General features: G+C 36.4%; 1 protein-coding gene across 1 annotated transcript in view; it reads right to left on the reverse strand.

The window, feature by feature from the left end:
* The window catches only part of THSD4 (thrombospondin type 1 domain containing 4), a 332,056-nt gene that overhangs the window by 183,455 nt on the left and 133,269 nt on the right, over positions 1–15,332 (reverse strand). Inside the window, exon 7 of the mRNA XM_076348305.1 lies at positions 12,396–12,532. Coding sequence (XP_076204420.1) covers positions 12,396–12,532 — 137 coding nt within the window. The remainder of the gene's footprint in view (positions 1–12,395; positions 12,533–15,332) is intronic.

Here is a 15,332-nt window from a genome sequence, read left to right on the forward strand (position 1 = left end):
ATGGAGAATCTAGGCATTAAGAGCACGTTTGGGACAAAGATGCATCATATGGAGGATACAAGAACCAGTTCCCAGCAAGCCACCCAAAGGAGGAAAGTCACAATACTATTGGGCTCCACCTCGGTTAAAAAAATTGGTTCTTAACAGGGCTACAGAGTCTGAAAAAGAGCTTTTGGGTCCAGTTTGCCCATTCAGCACACGCTCAGGTATCCTTACACAATGCTGTATTAATGATAACCAAAGAGATTAAAAGAAATATCCAAGGTCACCCAGGAAATCTACTGCAGAACAGCCCTACTAGTTTGACTGGAACAGTGATCTGAATCCATACTAGCTCTTAGGAGCAACCAACCAGGCACTCTACATAGTCCGGTGACTTCATCTTTCCATTAGATACTGGTAAGGCTTGAACTTTCCTGCTTTCCAAGCGTCTCTTCTTTTACACATACACTACCGCAAATTTAATGTCTTTCCACATTCCTAACACGGTAGTACCTTTTTTCATGGCTTTCATTTATCACAATAAGACAACACTTCAAGCGTATTTTAAGACAGAAGAGCTCCTTAACTATTTGCTCTGGGTGCATCTATATGTGTGTGTGCAAGTGCCTACATAAAAAGAAAAATATATGCACACACAGAACTACTGTCTATATGTACCTTCCTCCCAAGGATTTATTTATTCATGTGACAAATTTGCCCAACGCAGTCTTATCAAAATTGTAATTTTTGTTTTAATAGAAGTGCCTAAAAACATACTGGACCCTTTCCAGGCTCTAAAGTAATATTATAATGTAGTTAAATGAAAACAAAGCCTAAATACTTAATTTCCCGCAGACCAGATTTCCAAGATTGCTGTTCCGGTTTCCTGATTAAATAATAGGTATTTTGGAATATTCTGTTACCAGTTCTTATTAGTATTTTCAATTTGCTCCCAAAAATCATCAAAATAAAATTAAGCATTTACTTACTATTTGGCTCCTTAGTAAAAAACCGCTTAGGTCAGACTAAGCTGCACTGTCATCACTTTCTAAAAATTGTTCTACTTTCATTAAGACTTCTGGGTTATTGGCTCCTGATAGTTTATTATAATTTCTTAGTAGTTTTGTAGTTAACCAAAAAGTACCTAAATTCTAAAGTTTCTGAAATGACTGAATTGTAATAAAATTTCCATCTTATCAGTAATTTTATCACTAGTAACAGTAATTAAGACACTACCAATATTAACCTGCCACCAGTTGGTATATTAGGACTATAAGAGAAAAGATGAGCAAACCTTTAGCAATAAATATACTTTCATATTGTATTTCTAAGAACTCTGACTTGAAGATGAGCTCTGAAATATCACTAATTGCTAACACTGCACTAGCACAAAGGAGGTGCAGCCACAAACCAGCACAGGGTCATCCAACTGCAAACAAAGAAAAAAAAGCTGATCTCTAGACCATGGACATCATAGGAAACAGCGTGGATTCAAACTGACAGAGAAAGCAACAAAAAAAAAATCAAAATGAAAATTAAATACTAATTCCATTTATTGTTTCAGTGATTGTTTTAGCACTCACCACGTAAATCCTCACAGATGCAAGCCTTTATTTTTCCCCAAATGTTCATAAATAGCCTTCTTCCCACTTCATGACCCCATCTGCCATGTGAACATTTCAATCTGCCAATAAGCTGTCTTTAGCACACGTACATTGCCTTTTTTATTTGTAACAATTTATAGTAGTCTTATTGCACATTCCAACCCCACTGCAGGTTAAACTCTACTAACAGACACTCAGCAAGCAAGCAGAGAGAAAGTACACAACCAAATAAGAATTCTCACAAAACACGTCATACCATATCAAGCCTGCCCTAATACCGTACAACTAAGTCTTCTCCCCCCTCAGCTTTTCCTGTGTTTACCATGACAAAATCATTTGTGGTTGTTTACAGTGACAGCCTTCTAGTATAAACATTACCAGACAACAATAAGAACACAGTTTCTTCATTTTTATTTTTGGTATGACATAAGACACACCCTGCAGTGAGAAAGCTTCCCTATGCAACGTTTCCCTATCCAGTATTTCCCTGGGACAATGGCACAAAACTGATGCAGCCCAATCCTGAACGGACTGATGCATCACAGCCTCTACTGACATAAATACAACACACAGAGAATAAGCCAAAATACCACTCAGTCTATCGGGGGACTACTGACAATGTCTAGTTTTAGGCATAGAATCACAGACTAGTTTGGGTTGGAAGGGACCTCTAAAGGTCATCTAGTCCAACCCCCCTGCCGTGGGCAGGGACATCTTCAACTACATCAGGTTGCTCAGAGCCCCGTCCAACCTGACCTTGAATGTTTCCACAGATGGGGCATCCACCACCTCTCTGGGCAACCTGGGCCAGTGTTTCACCACCCTCAGCGTCAAAAATGTCTTCCTTATATCTAGTCTGAATCTACCCCCCTTCAGTTTAAAGCCATCCCCCCTTGTCCTGTCGCAACAGGCCCTGCTAAAAAGTTTGCCGCCATGTTTTTTCATAAGCCCCCTTTAAGTACTGCTAGGCTGCAATAAGGTCTCCCCGAAGCCTTCTCTTCTCCAGGCTGAACAACCCCAACTCTCTCAGCCTTTCTTCACAGGAGAGGTGTTCCATCCCCCTGATCATTTTCATGGCCCTCTTCTGGACCCGCTCCAACAGGTCTGCGTCTTTCTTGTGCTGAGGGCTCCAGAGCTGGACGCAGGACTCCAGGTGGGGTCTCACCAGGGCAGAGTAGAGGGGCAGAATCACCTCCCTCGACCTGCTGGCCACGCTTCTTTTGATGCAGCCCAGGATACGATTGGCCGCCTGGGCTGCGAGCGCACATTGCTGGCTCATGTCCAGCTTTTCATCCACCAGTACCCCCAAGTCCTTCTGGGCAGGGCTGCTCTCCACCCCTTCATCCCCCAGCCTGTATTGATACTGGGGGTTGCCCTGACCCAGGTGCAGGACCTTGCACTTGGCCTTGTTAAACCTCATGAGGTTCACACGGGCCCATTTCTAACCAAGGTGCCAGGATCTCTTTATACATTCTGCAGAGAGGAATCTATAAGCCCTTTTTGGGAATCCTAACCTAATCACCACAATGAGATGCTGAAAGTCAAATGGCTTGAACATTTCCAAACTCTGATCTCTAGCACAAGAAACATAATCCAGTCAATTAACAGAGAAAAATTCTGTAACTAAAAACACAGATCAGTTTGTTTTTATGGTATCATTTATAATTTAGGAATAATTGTGAAGTTTTCATCCATGTTCTAAATAGGAGAACAAGAATGCATATTTATACACTCAGTCCCCTTCTTCATAACTTTGTCCCCATTGCTTGCTTGTCCAGGTGTTAAACAGATCCCTTACATCTGAGTTTCAGAACATTATTTCTGCTGCAGCCCTCTTTGTTTCTTTGCAATAAAATCTAAATTACTTTGTTTCCTTTTGCTATTTAACCTCAGTAGTCTTACACTAGCTACATGATTCTCTTTTACAATCGCTTTCCCATCTCCCTCGAATGAATTTCAACTGGTTGAAATTTCTTGTATTTCTTTTTTCTTTGAACTGCTGTAACGTAACACAAAACAGATTGGTTCTCTTGGTTACTTAAAAGGCATTAACTATAAATTAGTAATTCCTGCATAAGAGACATCACATAAAACACTTCCACCTCAACCACAGTACAGAGTACATAGTTCTTCATCAGTTTGCCTCTTTTGTGAATGCAGCACCATGGTGCAAGCTATCTTACCACAGGTTATCATCGCTTGTTTAGTTAGAACACATTCATGAATACTCTTGAAAGGGACTGAGAAAAAATAATAGTTTTGAGATCACATTTATCTTGTATTTTTATCCATACTCCTTTTTTCTTGTCTACACTTAACTTCCACATCACAGCAGAAAACCAGTAATTCAGAAGCAGAACCAGTGATCCAAGAGCTCAGGTTTGTTTATGAACAACCATGTGAAGGGACTGGTGTGTTACTGAATGTTTCTTAATAAACACTCTCAGCATCCTTTCATAGTAGTATATTACTATATTACAGGACTTTATCTTGTCCCTTTAAAACCATGTTAGGTGCAGAACATGACTCTACTGGGAGGATTACTAAATTGCATGTGCTGCTGTTTGTACTGTGAACTCAAAACAATCAAGTTCATCTCTCACTCCCTACCCAGCAAACGCTGCCAGTTGTAGGCCTCAGAAAGACACTTAAAATTACTATCAACAGCTTCAAGCAAAAAGAGAAACTTTAAACAATAAAGTCAAAACTAAAAGGACTGTCATTAAAAAAGATACTACACTAAAATATTGGAAAAAAGGTTTAAAAGATAGGAACAGAAAAAAAAATGACTGGCAGGGGAATTATACAGGTTGGTTTACTCTTCAGCTGCTAGAATCATCAGCTGTCTCGGAGTCAAAGACTGAAGAAGAGAATATGTACTCAATACTAAACCCAGAGAAAGTCAGTAGCACCCAAGAGTGATTATTTGATTATTCCAACCTAGGGAATACTGCCAGATGAATAAACAAACCTGGCTTCACTTGCAGCCTGATATAGATCAATCTGTTTAAACAGGGAAAAAAACAAGGCCCAACAACATACAATATTTTTATTTTGTATTCCATTAGTATCCTCGGCACTCTTGAAAACTTTAATTTTTTTTTAGTTTTATTTTGGATTTTTAAAAAAAATTTATTATTTTGAAACTAGTTCAGAGAGAAGGGTACCTCAAATGTAGTAAGATTCTCTAATCGTGTCACTTAATCACTAGAGTTAATAGCATTTGCATTCAGAACTATTTTTGTAGTGATACAATTAAGCTCAAAGCTGGTATGTATTTTCTAACACTGTTATCCAACCTGTGAAGACAGATGCATACTGCGACTGCATACTGCAGACTAAGGATTACATTCTACCTTTTTAGAAAGACATCTGAATGTGCAAAATAATAGTTAAAAAGAATTGCAGAAATAAGAGCAAATTAAAGCTACACACAACTCCTTTACTTTCCTACGTCTCAAACCGCTTCAGATAGGCAGGTTATACATTATTGACTACATTTGACAGGAAAACAAAGACACAGTGGAGCACAGAGATAATCAGAATTTGCATTAGCCATTGTATGGCGCACTTCTGCATCTGTTTTTGCTCCAAACTGAAGTAAGGCAAACATTTTCAAAGCAATATGCTATGCAGAATATTTAAAAGCAGTTAAAAAACATTTTAGAATTAAGACACTCTGTAAAACCATTTTAGGTTTGTTTGGTTTTTGTTTGTTGGGGTTTTTCAAATTTCATTTTATTTTTATGTAATTGCGTAACACTATATAGCAGTAAGATATAATATAATTGGAAATGCTAATATTTTATTTTTTAAATCTTCACAGTTACACACGGAAGCTGTTTCCTCTGCCATTTAAGAAAATGATCTAGATAATTTGATCTAAAAGAAGGAATATATTTCATACAATCATGAACATCAGTTAACCTTAATTACACATTCTATTGATATGCTATGGAACTTGAAATGATAAATAAAATTCTACAAAGCCTTTAATGTTTTGAATGCTGATTAGGACAGTTTTCAAGACTGAGATTTTACCTCAGGTATTTGACACGGGAATTGTTTATCACTTAAGAAAAGAGCCTGTTTAATCAGGCTTTTTCTAGCATAAGTATTTTATTTTACTTTTTCCCCAGCAGCTCTGGTGAAAACATATTAACATACAGTGATAACATTTTTCTCCAGTACTTTGAGCTGTAAGTCAAAATTTAATGTTATTGAACTATGTTGTGTCTTTTCACAAATTTCTTGTCAGGCTATAATTCAACAAAACAGTGAAATCTCACTTTGGGGTTCCAAGTGCTAGAGGAAAAAAAAAGGCTATGTACACAATTATTACATGTAGATCTTATATAAATTCACTCTCATTAAATTAAATTTATTAAAAATTTTCATGCCTGCTTAAGGTTATTTCAGTGGGTTTTATTCCATACCTATACTGCGTTAACTTAAACTGAATCAAGAACAGTTTGTCCCCCCATAACTGGCTTAAAACTGGGGAAAAAAAAAAGAAACAAAACAAGAAAACACAGCACTAGCATAAATGCTGTATTATATGGGCTGCATAAATATGTTAAATGCCATTGTAAGTAACATCTGACCCTGATAACATCTGTATTATTGGGTTATTTATAATGAGACTAAAGAGTGCAGAACTATAGATTCAGATAGCAGCTTCATGGAAGAGTGAGGAGCTCCATCCTTTGGATTATGAGCTCTTTCTCAGGATAAGAGGCTGATAGACAGGGGAAAAGAACAAATATACAGATCTAGTGCTTACTCATTTTGTTTGAACTTAACTGACTTGAATGCTTTGCTATTCACAATTTCCTATCATCAGATTTGACATGAGTTTTAGCTCAGTTCAAAGGTAGTAAAGTTATCCTTTCAGTATCTTTCACATGCAGTGATTGCACCTGCTGTGCATCAGCTATCAGAAGCAACTTAAATTAGGTCATGGCCAAAGATCATACGCCAAAAAAAATTTTAATGTTACTTTATAAATAGAGGAGGGCAGAAAGACATTTTAGACAGTGAGGTCAAGCAATCTTACAGAGGCTCACTTAGTCTGTGTAAAACATTTAAAAGAAAACTATGCAAAGGGAAGAAGTGGCAAAAGGAGTTATTTCTTAGCTCCCAGGAACCTTTCTTCCATTAACACCTTATTAATGCCAGGCAGGTGTTTCCCAATTCAATGCTTGGCATTAGCAAGTCATTATGAAGAGAAACAATGAAGAGTCCTATTTCCAACAGCCAAGAAATTATAATGGTATATATATGAAAAGGCAGAGAGAAGGAGAGAACATTCTATTATAACTATAGTTTTTCACTTTCATGGTATGTTTTACAGATCAACCATTTCCCCTTGAAAGAAAAAGCATCCAACAGAGGCTCCATACACAGTATGAGCAAAACTAAATAAAGATCTGGCAAAATGTGGATTTTTGCTTCTTTCAATGCATCCTACCTACTCCTTGAAAAGGTCTTGAGCTCAGAGCACGGTGTCCTCAGGTACTATCGATAGAAACCAAACAAAAAATAAGAAAAAAGCAAGCCTTGAATATTAACAAACTAGAGATTTAATGTTCACTTGATTCTGAAATGCATTTCAGCATCTGAATGCCATTAGGCTCCATGACCTAGCTCTCCACTTCCACAGACCATATCCTGTGCACAATCATGCAACCTGATCTAGTTGAAGATGTCCCTGCCCACAGCAGGGGGGTTGGACTAGATGACCTTTAGAGGTCCCTTCCAACCCAAACTATTCTATGATTCTGTGATTCTATATCCTGGGCAAAGCCTTGATGACAATTCTCTGCAGCATGCAACTTCTTCACACAGCGGCTCCCATGGTAAAAACAACGTAAGTAATTCACTATTTCAAGGCCCACTTTTAGGATAAGGTCAAATAACTAGAAACAGTTCATTACATTGTTCCTCCTCAAATACACACAATGCTTGACACCAATCTTCACTCGTCTTTGTGCTAGTTAGGCTAATACCAAAGTACTGATGGCCAGAGCATGCCACTGAGGCACAGACCAATGTTTCATTTGGTACAGTTTCTCAGGCTGCTTTCAACATCTTCATATCTCAAGACATAGAGCTTTATAAAGTTCCTGGGCAGTGAAGAATACACCCCCCTCTTCTGAGCATCCAAGCAAGATGAACAAGCAACCACAAACGTTTTCTGTAATTCAGCTGAAGGACAGATACAGATATCCATGTGCCCTTGCCTCTGCTATATTAATCCAGGTATTAGGTTCTTCCTTACATTATTGTTGGTAAAAAATGAACACTGTAATGCCTGAGGAACAAGGAGAAAAGCTTCACAGAAGCTAGTACTGTACAGAGTACTTGCTCAGAAGAACCTACAAACTAAATAAAAGAAGATAGAGAAAGGAGAGAAGTCTGGCTCCAACTTTAAGAAAGCACACACACAAAAAACCCAAATCCACCCCAGACTTTTATTCAGTTTAAGCAATCATTACACAAGTAAGTTGAGATTCCTACCGAAAACAGATTCTTTACCCTTACAAGAACAACCATAGGACTATATTCCAGCATATATGACTTATGAGAATAACCCTAACTTAAGGAAAGTACACAGTTCTCATCACTCCAATCTGTTACTCTGATCCTACAGTCATTAAGAGTTCCCTAACTTAAAACAATAATGCCACCTATAGTTCTGTTACCTGGACACTAGTGCACATAAGCAGAGTTGCAAATGGGAGCTCCTTGCCTAATCATGTTTTTCTAATGGAGATTTAGCATGCTTGGCTATGCTTCCTATAGCTGACTTACGTTACCTCCCTATAAAGTTTGCAAGGATTTCAACATCTGATGCATTTTTTTTTAAAAAAAGGCAAGTAAAATGTCTACTGTCAGTCATTTTGCTACTGAAGTTACTCACTGTGTGCATTTTAAAACTGCTCAGATATTTTCAGTTAACTTCAGAAGTTAACTGGAAGATGAAAATAAACTACAATGCAAAAGAAAATATAATATAAAAATCAGGGGAGAGAGAATAGTTGTTTCAGGTACCTTGAAAAGATATATACAGTTCCCACCCAAATGAAGTTTTATGTGAAATGCTAAATAATACTTTTGTAAAGTGCGCCACTGCGTGGTAACTAATATCTCTACAAAACCAATTTGCTTCACAGCTTCCAAATAACCTTTTTTCTGTCTCCAAAACTACGAGTCAGTGCTCACACCTGCCCAAGTATTGGGAAAGACTTCTAGCAGAAGTGTCCTAGATGCGTGCAAAAAACGCATGCAACATGCTTCCCTATAGGTACATTTAGTAAACTATGGTCAAGGCCAAAATTATTAAGGGCATTCTTTCCTCATACTTTGCTTTATTTATTAAAACCTCCTCAATATTCTACTTGCATTTTTCTTCTAAACTTAAAAGTTACTGAGTAGCATCATCCCACTGGCTCCAGAAGAAATAAAAGGATACATTGATTTAAAACAAGCGGAAAAAAAATCTCAAAACAAGAACACACACCCTTCTGGTTAAATAGCAGGTTGAAGAAGCCCCATTAGTAGGCATTCTTTAACTTAACAGCACTGTGAAAATTCAGAGTTAGGGGAGGGGTACCAAATGTATTAAAACAAACAACACATACTCAATAATACTGAAACATATTCAAAGCATTTATATTAGCAATAACGAGCTGTGGCACTAAATAAAAATTTTGAAAAAACAAAAGTGGAACTCAATAGGACCGTCAATGAAAAAGTTCGTTCACTTTCCAAAATTCATCAGAAAGAACATTGTTCAAATGTGCAGAAAAACAATTTTACCCAGAAATAATAAAACTGATTATAAAGATCATTGTTATACTTCCTTCTTCTGCATAAGTAGAATATCACCAAGTTCTTCCTGTTTTGCCTAGTTTTATTTTAAAATTATTTAATTGCTTTAAAAATATTTCATTTCATTAGAATTCAGAGTCTAGTCTACACCAGGAAGTACATAATCATTTCAATGATGAGTGAGCTTTTTTTGTAGTACTTGCATTATTATATGTGCCATATATTACTGCAATGTCACAGACAAGTAAGAAAGTGAAAAAAACAACAAACAAATTTGGGTATTTCATCATGAGAACATAGTAAGTTTTGTTAAAGGACTATGTCTGAAAAGTGAGCTTTTACATATCGCGTCTTGTGCTGGACAAGTTATAAAGTTTTTACTTCCGACTCTGGGGGCCAGCTGAACAAAAGAACAGCAAACAGTGAAAAAAGACACTCTCTGGAAATATGGAAATGGTTACTGGGATGCTGTTCAGAGGTACTCAGAAATATACTGCTGTTCTAACCTTCCTGCATGATATTGTAATGGCCACAACAACCATGCTTTAAGAAGGACTTTTGTACATACTACTGTTTTTAAAATCTTCTCTTATGCTATAGTTTATCTTTGCTGATAAGATTAAACAATACTTCAGGTTTAAAAGGCTATTGTATCTAACATTGGTTAACAACTCAAAAAGGAGAGAATTAATGTATTAAACATTCTGGTTTTGACGTTAAGACAAAACTTCTCTTTAATGTATTTTCAGTGTTAACAGGTGTGGCTGCATTTTATATATTGAGAAATTCTAACTAATGTTACTTGTCGTTGCCTTACATAACGTTTTAAATGGTTAAAAAGTGGTAAGTGAGAAATACCTTACTTCATACATATTTAATTTTTATTTTAGATGAAGGTAAACCTGTCTCTATCGTATTCTTTATTCTGTTTCTAAGTAATTTTTATTATAGCAACACTTTCCATCTTTTGTTTCTAAGAATAAGGTAAACTGAAAATACTAACCAGAAACAATGGTCCTGGGAACAAAATAGACCATGGTTTTTTAACACAAGGATATTATTGTTCTGGTAATGCAGCAAAATGTCCAACAGAGGGTGATGGAGACCATAAATTCGTTAGACCCTTAAATTATCTGACTTTAAAAAAAATAAAATAATGTGCCATTAAGGAAGAGCTACCTACTACAAAGATTTGAATAAGCTTCATTACTTGAGAAACATTTTCAGTTAACTGTAAATGCTTACAACTTCTCAGAAAAATATTCTCTTAAGCATCTGACTGTACAAAACAAATTATTTGATTCTCTAATTATTACATCCTTCAGCTACATCCATGTGCACTCTACAGCATATAATATCACTGTTAAGTAAAGGGGTTTTTTTTATTTTTAGTAGTTTTGCTGCCTACGCAAGTGGATACAGTCTCGGAGTCCAAGGAGACAGGCAATACATGCAACCTAATATTCATTTGTGTATCAGATTTATTCATCCTTAAATCATAGGGAACATGAGATTTTACATACGGAATAGATAAAAAAGGAACAAGATAAGTGATTTTAATACACGCGAATCTATCCTGAAATATAAAGTACTTTTAAGAAGAAGAATGAAGCATATCTCATCTGACATAACATTATCAACTTCCCTCAAATGCAAACATGCTATTGACTATTTAGAGGTAAAATTTCACCAAAGATGTAGCACTGACTTTCTAATCTTGAACCACGGACATCACTGAAAAAAGAATAACTGAGTCAATAATGACAGTGCTTCAAATCACCGTGAAGCTGTAATACTGTATTTTCCTTTAGTTTCACATAGGTATCTCTGAATACTCCCTCAAATACTAACTCAAAACTTCAAAACAAAGAAGAGTAGAGTGTGGTTTACACACACACAGAATCTCAACGTAACTATTGCATGGTCCAACAGGTCAAGTCTCTTTCAGCAGACATCCACCTTACAATTTTACTGAGATTGCAAGTAATGAATAAGAAGTGAATTGCTACAGATCAAAAGAACTAACCACAAGAAGCTGGAAAATGTCTGAATTAAGTTCCTCTTTAGAATAAAAACACAAACCTTTTAATATTTTAGCTAGATGTGTCTGTCTCCCAAAGCTTCCGATGTTCAGCCTTCTGCACAAGTGCAGTTAGTACTACTGCATATGAGAACTCTGTCCACTCCCTCAGCTTCTCCCAGCTCACACTCTCATTCTACTTTGCTGTAGTGAGAACCACTACAAAGTGCACAGAGTAAGAAGTGCCTTTACCTGCTTTATCTTGGCTTTCTCATGGTATTTTATTGCTTATAAGGCACTGAACACCAGTACAGAACTGGTTCTATTTAACTCTTTAAGAATGATAGACTACATCACTTCACTGAGCATTAAGTAAACATTACTGAGGAACAGTTTAAATAGATGCACTAAGAGAACATCACTGCTGAGTAAATGGACAGCCAGTAAGACCCAATTCTTAAAAATGGCAATCAGGACCAATCAGAAAAGTTACACTAACACCAGCCAAAAAGCAATGAAAATAAACACATAACGGAATGTACCATTATGCTGCAGACTGAAAAAAATATCTCCACTCTAACGTTTAATCAAAGAAAGATACTATATTTCTCTCTTATTTAAGCTTCCAATTTTTTTGTTCTGATTCTTTCATAGAATCTCTTCTGTAGAAAGCTAAATATGCGGAAAAAGCTCACTGGAAATCACCTTAATCTTGGCCAGAACACCTTCTGAATCCAGCCTTTCAGCATTCCATAGTTTGTTCTCAGTAGACAGAAACATTAGTTAAGAAATAAAACCAGTAATAATAAAAGTTAACATTTTTCACACTTACTTAAAAAAAAAAAAAAGAAAAGTTCAAGATACCATTTCACAGGTACGGTTGTATCAACCTCTTACAGAAATTAAACACGGCACAGACAGTCTACAGGCAAACTTGCTAGAGATAGTAGCCTTACCTTGCACTGCCCTGCCACACAGATTGAAGTTCCGTTTTGGTCACAGGGTGTCCCATCTATCACCTTTTCAGCTTGTCTCACATAGAATCGGTAGCCTATCGCACGGCAATTCAGCTCACACTTCTGACTTCCCTTCACTGTGGGAAGAGACAAAAGTCCCCATTATAAAGACCACAACAGGAGTTTTAAAGAGGAAAAGCCCATTAAACTAACACTAAGGTTTGAGAGGAAGAAACAAATAAGCAAATACAATGCAATGTGAATGACTACATCAAATGAATGGTGATTAAGAAACCAACTCCAAGGTAAACATTCTAACATACCTTATGAAAATGTAAACAGTATCTCAGTTTTTAATGACAGATACTTTCCTAAATGACCAAGAGTATTTTTAGTTTTATAAAAATTTTGGCAAATTTAGTCTTCTTAAAGCATAGTAACATGTTATGACATTTCGTAACTCCTAAGTGTCAGCAAAATTCCACTGCAATCAGAAAGATGTGCATCGAAGTAGGCTCACATACAGTAACCGGTCAGTTCACGTCAAATAAGCATACTAACATTTAGCATTAAGAAACACATAAAACAAGCTAGATGCAAATTTTAAAAAAATCCATTTTTTTCTCTCTTCCTTTTTACAAGTTGCACTTCAGTGACTACTCCTTAGTTCAAGAGAAAATTAAGAAAGGATCAACTCTTTGAATTTTAAAAATATATAAAACGCATCATTATTCAAAACCTCGGGATCTCTGTCGACATGCAAGAACCAGAAGGAAATCAGTCCATTGAACTCTGGGCAAGAGGAACACAGAAGACAAGAAACAAGTTATCTTCTCCTGTGAAAATCTGTTACTTAAACAGATAGAGCCTAACACTCCACATATCTTATGCTATCAAGTTTGTTAACACATTTGTGTAGTCTTTCTATTTCAAATCATCTGTCATGTTGAAGTTGCACATAGTTCATTACCCCTATTTGCCAACTGAAATAACAATACCTTCAGTTTCTTTCCAACCAAGAGTAGCACTGTTACACAGTGGCAGTGAGGTACAAACAGAATTCCTTTTTCTTTTGACAATACTTTCCTTGCTGCCATAATCAAAAACTAAAATTCCCCTGACTTCACCAAGGTTCAGCTCATGCCCTATAACGTAACTGAAACCCGCTATTTAATCTGTCAAAGGAGATGCTATACACCTTAGTTAGCTGCTAAAACATGGTATTCCAAGGATTTTCTACTTGACTTAAGTGTATTTTTGAATCTTCAGCTAAGACATAACAAATAGCCAAAATAAATATGTGCAATTATTTCACATATATATTTTAACATCTGTTTCCTGTAAAAGTAAAAACTTTCAGCTCAACTTAAGTTACCCCCTGTGTGGACACAGGATTAGTGCAGATCAATTCTGAAATTTGATCTTAGATTTCCCCTCACGCAGCTATTTAATTGCCACTCGTATACATCATTTATTGTATCTGGCAATCTTTTGATAAAATCCTCAAAAACCTCTACTAATTTCAAGTGAGGTCAAAGATCTGTTTACCTAGTTCCCTTTTTGCAGAAGCTATGCACGCCATGCTCAACTAGGTAATTTTTCCATTGGCTACTTTTTTAAGATAGATTCACTAGCTTATCATTCCAAGGATTTCACTTAGTTATTTAAAAAAAAAAAAGGTGCAGTATTTCCTGCAGTTCAATCTCCAAGTATAACAGTTAGTTTTAATGATAAACTGAGCATTATTCTTAGCAGCTTAGTCACTTCACACATAACTATTTTCATAATCCTCAAATAAATGTAATCCAGCTTCAGTGATTCATTACAATTGAAATCAACTTGTCCTTTTCTGTGTCTGAAAGCGTCCTATTTTTATAACCTGCAACACTAGCTATCAAGCAGCACCTCTGCAGTGTACATTTTCTTATCTTCCCATTCCCTAAAATCAAGTCAAACTAGCCATTTAGGGTTTCTGAAATGTCCTTATCTTCTATGTTGATTCCCTTTAGTTCAAAGTGTCTTGAAGCCTCACATTCCTGTACTCTTCCTCCTCCTAATATCTCTCATTTGGTTTCGATCCTTTATAATATTTATTCTTTAAATTCTCAGTTTGCCTTCTAGATCCCAAGAAAAGTTTTGTGCTACTTAGAAAGATGAAGAAATTAACTGCTGAAGCATGGTATTTTTTCCTGGACCTCTCTCTTCCTTTATTTATGATTTGATAGGTAAGCCTACTGCATTGCTAATGCAGCATATTAACGACAAGCAGACTGAGTTTACTTGCTCTGTAAAATGTGACTCCTATTTCATAACTTTTGTCTTTTGTTCTTTCTTATTAGGAACTGTTCCTGCCCATACAAAAAGAAGTATTAAAACAGCCAATGCCTTTGACCAGTACAAAAAAAAAAAATAATTCAAGCCTTAACAATAAACATACACCAGAATAAAAGCTTGTATGAGCATCTCACACTATCACCCTTTGGCCTTCGATATTCACATTCTTTTGATGAGCAACTGTAAGGCACTGCCTTGGTTAGTCATATACCAATTACTACTACCTAAAGACAATGTTCCCAGATGCCAAAGATCTGAAAAATACTTTTGTCTAAGAGCAGCAAAATCTGCTAACTGAATTGCCCCTATTGAATGAGACATTTCCCATTAGGATTTTATGTAAGCATTGTGTATTTTCTATGCATAAATTACAGCAGAACAAATACTTTTTAGAATTCCCTTGTAAAACAAGATACCAAACTAGTAAAAAGTACTCCTCACATGTATCTTGACACCCTCCCTTACCCAGTATTTTGCCACAACTCCTGAGTTTTTATAGTTTAAGCTGTAGGTCAAGCTACACTATTGGCTTGGCAACTGGACATAAAATGTCAATTAACCAATGAGCTGTGAAGCGACTGATTCCACACAGGCAACATATTT

The sequence above is a fragment of the Aptenodytes patagonicus genome, chromosome 10 (genome assembly GCF_965638725.1).
Source record: "Aptenodytes patagonicus chromosome 10, bAptPat1.pri.cur, whole genome shotgun sequence".
Taxonomy (NCBI): Eukaryota; Metazoa; Chordata; class Aves; order Sphenisciformes; family Spheniscidae; genus Aptenodytes; species Aptenodytes patagonicus.